Here is a 6,100-nt window from a genome sequence, read left to right on the forward strand (position 1 = left end):
ACCTTCATCCACACCACTGAGTGGTTTGGTACTGGAGGATGAGTCCGGAACGTGGAACATGTACGCTTCAGCTGTGAGTAACTGGAGTTATTTTTAGTTTCATTTACTGTGATAATCCAGACGTGAGGAAACCATGGAATAGTTATGTAATGTTATATGGGAAATATTCTGAAATGGAGATGTCAAAGTTTTCCTAATCTGCAATATTATATATATATTCTGTTTTTTTATTATTTTACCGTTTATGGCTGATCAAAGTCCAAAGTCATTCCTCTCCAGTAACGCCACGTCATTAAAAAAAAAAAAAAACTTTAAACATTTAAACAGTTCCTCATAGATAACGGTACGAGTTAGCATAAAGAATCGCATTCCCAGCTTTGCTCTGAATTGGAATTTATCCATACATTTATACATGTCTGTAGGGCTGGGTATCATTCAAATTTTTTGATATGGGTACTAGTAATAAAAACAGTATTAAGAAACTTCAGCAACAGTTAAGGAAGTTAATAGGGAAAATATGCATATTGATTTATTGTGGAGAGTTAGATTATTATATAGATTTGAAACCACTTCATAATATCATTATGGTAGATATAGTCTATACAGACGACGATTCATTTATGGGATTGCACCGGTGCCACCAGAAGATCCACCGATGTCCCTCCCTTTCACTTTCTTTGTGTTTGCATTCCAAACTGGCCGGTTTATAGTTAACTGCTCCTCAGATCTATGCAGCATAAATCCAGACAGCTAGCTAGACTATCTGTCCAATCTGAGTTTTCTGTTGCATGACTAAAACAACTTTTAAACGAGCACGTGTTCCACCAAATAAAGTTTCTTGTCCTGAGGTTTGCATTATTGCATTCGGCACTAAGCTCTGACATGACATTTCCCCTAGCCATTGCACTGAAGTCAACTGTATTGCAGTCAACAATCATTTACATATTTATACATTTGCTTTTATTTTTTCAATTTTAGTTTTTGTAAGCAATATTCTCTTTGTATACCACACAAACTGGCTCCTGATTGGTCATGTTTGATTTAAAAAAAAAAAAAAAAAAAAATACGGACGTATTTGTGTTGTTGCAGGCTCGTGGAGGCAAAGTATCAGACATAGACTGTCCTACACTGGAGCAAAGGTTTCTGGACAATGACACAGATGTGGTGGAGTTCACCGCTGGTTCCCAGTCCTACTCACTCAGTTTCCCAGGTAAACAGATTTCACACAATGGATCTGTGTTCACAGTTTTGTGCCTTTTAAAACATTCAAGCAGTCATAATCTTTTCTTTTCCTCAGACATGATACAGACAAACAAGCAGTACGGCACCAAGAGGCTCGTGAAAAGACGTCCGCTGTTTGTCTCTGCAACTGATGTCAAAACAAAGAAAGTGAGGTAGGACATCCCACTCATACTGTTGGTCCCACTCGTGTTTTCCACTTTTTAAGAAACATTTTATTAAAACCACTTCCCAATCAAACTAATCCTAATCGTACTTTGCTTTCTGACCACAGAAGGCCTCTTGGTATACAAAGTTTGGCCGCTGTACCCGGCCACTGGGACAAGACGCAGATTCCTCAAACAGGATACAAGGTGTTGTGAAGCACCACACCTTCAGTCTGCATGGCAGACATAACTTCTCTACTCTTGTTGTCTGGGGGGAAATCAACGTAGTGTTGTTAACAAAGACATAAGATCACACTATGTACAGAATGAACTATTGTTGACAGTGTGCTACTGTTTGGACGATCAGCAATGTTTTGTATTGTACTAACAAGAAAAAAAAGTTTGATTCTGGAAAACTAATTGCCAATTCTTTACCAAAGGCCAGTAAAGGTGTATTCTGGGGCTAAACGATTATTTGTAATTTTTTAAAATTGCAATATGGACTGGTGCAATATCCAAATCACAAGAGGCTCTATATTTGCTGAAATGCCATTTTGAATTTACCCTGGCTAACAACAATTCCTTTTCTCTTGGTGTTTTCCAGCGAGTCCCCCTGCAGCGCTCCTCGGATGAATTTAAGGAGATTGAAAGTCTTTTCTGTAAAACCATGCGAGGCTTTGACATTGTCCAAATTGAGAGGATTCAGAACAAAGCTCTTTGGGAAGTCTTTCAGTGGTACGTAGGTGATTTTCATGTGATTTGTCTCGCAAACTTACAATATTATCCATCCCAGTGGTCGTGTGTTTAAATAGCTTCTTAGCTGGGTTATTATTGGATCTGCTCAGATAACCATCACTCTCTGGTTGTTAAAGTGAGAGTGTGCAACTTTTATAAAGAAGAAACAACACATTCTCTCTCTTACAAAGCAGCAAAATGCAAAGTTGCCTGCTGTTGGACAACTTTCAATAGATATTGCTTTGTAACTGTCATTACTGAGTCAGTTAACTGATTTCATGACTTTTGAATTGTTCTACTCATTAGCGACGAGTTAGTATGTATTATTCATTTATTACAAGCATTTTGTGAGATAAAAGGGGTCCCACAAATTGCAACAGGAAGTCTGACAAATGTTTATTACTCATAAAAGTCTCCTCTATAACATATAAAAAAAAAAGTCCTAGGAAATCCAAGTGGTGGATAGTATTGAAAAATACTGGAATTGGTGATGCCAATTTCCCATTGCAGCCCATGTTAAGGGAGACACTACAGGTGAACAGGGAAAATATTTTAACTACAGATATCACCATAAAACTTCCCCAGTTGATTACTTACGTTAAGACAATACTTTTTGTGTTACAAGTTTTCAGAACGTTTGTTTCATAAATAGTGGTGTTCAATTTTATTTTATAATATCAAATCAAAACAGTTATTTCAAGACACTTTACAGGTATATAATTTACTGAGACCCAGTAATTTCCCACGAGCAAGCATTTGGTGCGACAGTGGTGAGGAAAAACTTCCTTTTAGGCAGAAACCTCGGACAGACCTAGGCTCTTTGTGGGCGGCATCTCTCACTGCCGGTTTGGGCACAGATATGGAGAAATATGATTCATAATTATAGCGGTTGGAATGAACAGTGTTAGTTTTTAAGTGACTAATGTGAAGAAAAAAATTTGAAATATTTTAGAAATCTTTGGTCCAGTATTGAGTGAGAACGCTGTAACCAGCAGCTGTGAACCGGGCTGCAATTGAAAATGTTTAGTGTCTGTTTGCGTCCACTAAAAGTGCTGTTTTTTTTCCCACTGAAAGGCTTATAATATTATTATTGTCAACAATGTGACAACATTATGGAAAGGATCCCTACATAAACAGACCTTTTTGTTAAAGAGTAAAGCCCTTTTTGTTTAACATGAAACAGCCCCAAAATCACCATTGCCAAACCCACCAGAGTACATGTAAATAAACAGTACTTTAAGTGTGTATAGATTCATTATATTTTCACATGTAAATCAGTGAATTAAGGGTTTATTTTAACCAAACCCGAGTGGTGATTGTTGGAGCAGTGGAAATACAAACCAAGACAAATTTCATTTTGTTTCTGTCTACTTTAAATGAAGTGTGTTTTGCGATGATAAAATTACTGTTTATTTTACATCGAGATGGGGATTTTGGGGCTGTTTAATGTTAAACGGAAAACTTACTCTTTAAAAAAAAAAAAAGGTCTATTACTGTAGGGATCCTTCCCATAATGTTGTCAGACACTTTGAATAATAATCTTAGCCAGCCTGTCTGAGGCAAAAACAGCTCTGTTAGTGGACAGAAACTGACACTGAACAGTTTCCATTGCAGCCCGGTTCACAGCTGCTGGTTACAGCGTTCTCACTCCATACTGGAGCAAACATTTCAAAAGATTTATGGATTTCTGTTCACATTAATTACTTGCTCAATGCGTGGGAAAGTTTGCAAACATTTTTCATTTTTAAGTAATTAAACAAAAGTTCAGAAAACTTGTAATACAAAAAAGTATTGTCTTAATGTAAGTAATCAACTAGGGAAGTTTAATGGTGATATCTGTTAGTTAAAATATTTTCCCCATTCCCCTGTTGTGTCTCCCCTTAACTTGGGCTGCAACGTATTTCAATATTTTCCACCACTTTGATTCATTAGGACTTTTTATGTTGTAGAGGAGACTTTTATGGACTACATCAGTTGAAAGAGTTTACGTGGCAATTTGTGCGGGCTCGTGTCCCATAATGCCTGTACTAATAAGGAAGTGTAAGCATGCATTACTAAATGTATCAACCTGATTTAAAGTTTCTGATTTATTTTTCCTAAATAAAGGCAGAAAAATCAGATGATGAACAACAACTTTGGGTGCAGTGTGGCTGAAAACAAGCTCTTTCACGGCACAGACTCTAAATACATAGATGTCATCTGCCACACCAACTTTGACTGGAGAATCTGTGGAACTCATGGAACTCTTTACGGCAAAGGTGAGTTGAAGACACTTTCATTTCTAAGCTGTTTACTGATTTTTATAACAATGTGCTTGTGCTTTTATCTTGTATTAATAAAAAAAAAAAAAAACCCTGAGAAGATGGGAGGGTATCTTATACCATTTCTAAAATCTTAACACTCCCCAAAAACTTATTTTTTCCTCCTATTGGGTGTTTAAACTGCCCGTCAGCATTGCTTTAGAATAGTTGACTCTGGTTCAGAGGGGTCATGGCTCCTCCCAAGACAATAGATCCAAATGGAAAGCAATCTTCTATGTCGGGCTTAAAATGCCAAAAACGGCACCTGAAACAATTAATTGACTAATTGACAGAAGTTGATAAGCAACTGTTTTGATTATGGATCAATTGTTATAGTTAATTATCGGGAAAATAGATGCCAAACATGCACTAGTTTCAGATCCATGATTGTGGCAATTCCTGCTTTTCTTTGTCATACACGATAGGAAAGGGCTGTCAAAATGAAAACCTATAACAAGTTAACACAAATTCCTTTTAACGTTACTAATTTCATGCACGCCAGTTCTGTGATTTGGGCTGCTCTATAGTTTAGGGAAACCAGAAAACAAAGCAGCTATAACCAGAGTTTAGAGTAGGCGGGAGCAATCAGGAACGGCATCCTGGCACCTTCACTGAATTAAGCAAAAGTAAGTTAATTAATCAAATTGGTAGTTTCATACGTCAGTGTTCCCCGTACGTTTTAAAATAACACCACATACAGTACATCCAACCCATTCCAGTATTTCCCCTATTCACTCTCAGCAGCCCACCACAGTGAGTTCATGCACAAGGGAACTGTCTGTGGTTAGTTCACATGTCTGTATTGATAGCAGGACAGTCACGTACTAAGCTCGATAGTGAACGACACGTTAATGTGCTGCAGATCCGGTGTTTTTAGCTGATCTAGACACAGAATATTAGCTTAAAGCAGCTTCAGTTAGCTGAAGTGAACGTAGCCCTGTTCTGCTTTGCGATGACTAACTGCATCGTGCTCTCTTTGTATGCGGTCTTTGGTTGTTGGACTGTTTAAAAAAAAAAAAATAGAGGATATAGATAGGTAGATAGCAAGTTCATCTTTTTTTTTCTCTATTTTCTGACATTTTATAGACCAAATAAATAGTGAATTGTTCATTTATTATGTATGTATTGTTTACCTAGCATCTTTGCACATGAAGAACAATGATCTCACAATAATCCAGACATCTCTGTGTCCAAACCCAGGTAGTTACTTTGCCCGGGATGCAAAATACTCCCACAGCTACACCGGTGACTCTGATGTCAAATCCTTGTTCATCTCACGGGTGCTGGTGGGAGATTACACCAGAGGGTCCTCCAACTACGTCCGACCTCCTTCCAAGGACGGCGGAGACATAAACTTCTTTGACAGTTGCGTTGACGACGTTATATCCCCTTCCATCTTTGTTGTGTTTAAGGAGCACCAAATCTACCCCGAGTACCTGCTGCAGTACAAGACCACGCAACCGCCCGTCAACTTATTTGGTTATGCGTCTGTACCGGCACCACGACCAGTACTGCCACCCAAACCAGCACTGCCACCCAAACCAGCACTGCCACCCAAACCAGCACTGCCACCCAAACCAGCGCCCAAACCCACCACATTGGTTAAATCCAGCACAGCCTTATACCAGTCCAGTACATTGTTTATAAATCCAGCACAGCCTCAATACCAGAGCCGGTCCA

At 38.4% G+C, this 6,100-nt stretch overlaps 1 protein-coding gene across 1 annotated transcript; it reads left to right on the forward strand.

Annotated features, from left to right (window-relative positions):
• Positions 1-1,089: 1,089 nt before the first annotated feature.
• LOC116674519 (protein mono-ADP-ribosyltransferase PARP12-like) lies at positions 1,090-5,773 on the forward strand (the record flags this gene model as incomplete). Its single annotated transcript, XM_032506950.1, has 5 exons — positions 1,090-1,210; positions 1,298-1,394; positions 1,514-1,592; positions 1,990-2,124; positions 5,621-5,773. Coding segments are annotated over 5 exons (585 nt in total), but the record flags the coding sequence as incomplete, so codon positions are not given.
• Positions 5,774-6,100: the final 327 nt, after the last annotated feature.

This window comes from Etheostoma spectabile, unplaced genomic scaffold (assembly GCF_008692095.1).
Source record: "Etheostoma spectabile isolate EspeVRDwgs_2016 unplaced genomic scaffold, UIUC_Espe_1.0 scaffold00000589, whole genome shotgun sequence".
NCBI lineage: Eukaryota > Metazoa > Chordata > Actinopteri > Perciformes > Percidae > Etheostoma > Etheostoma spectabile.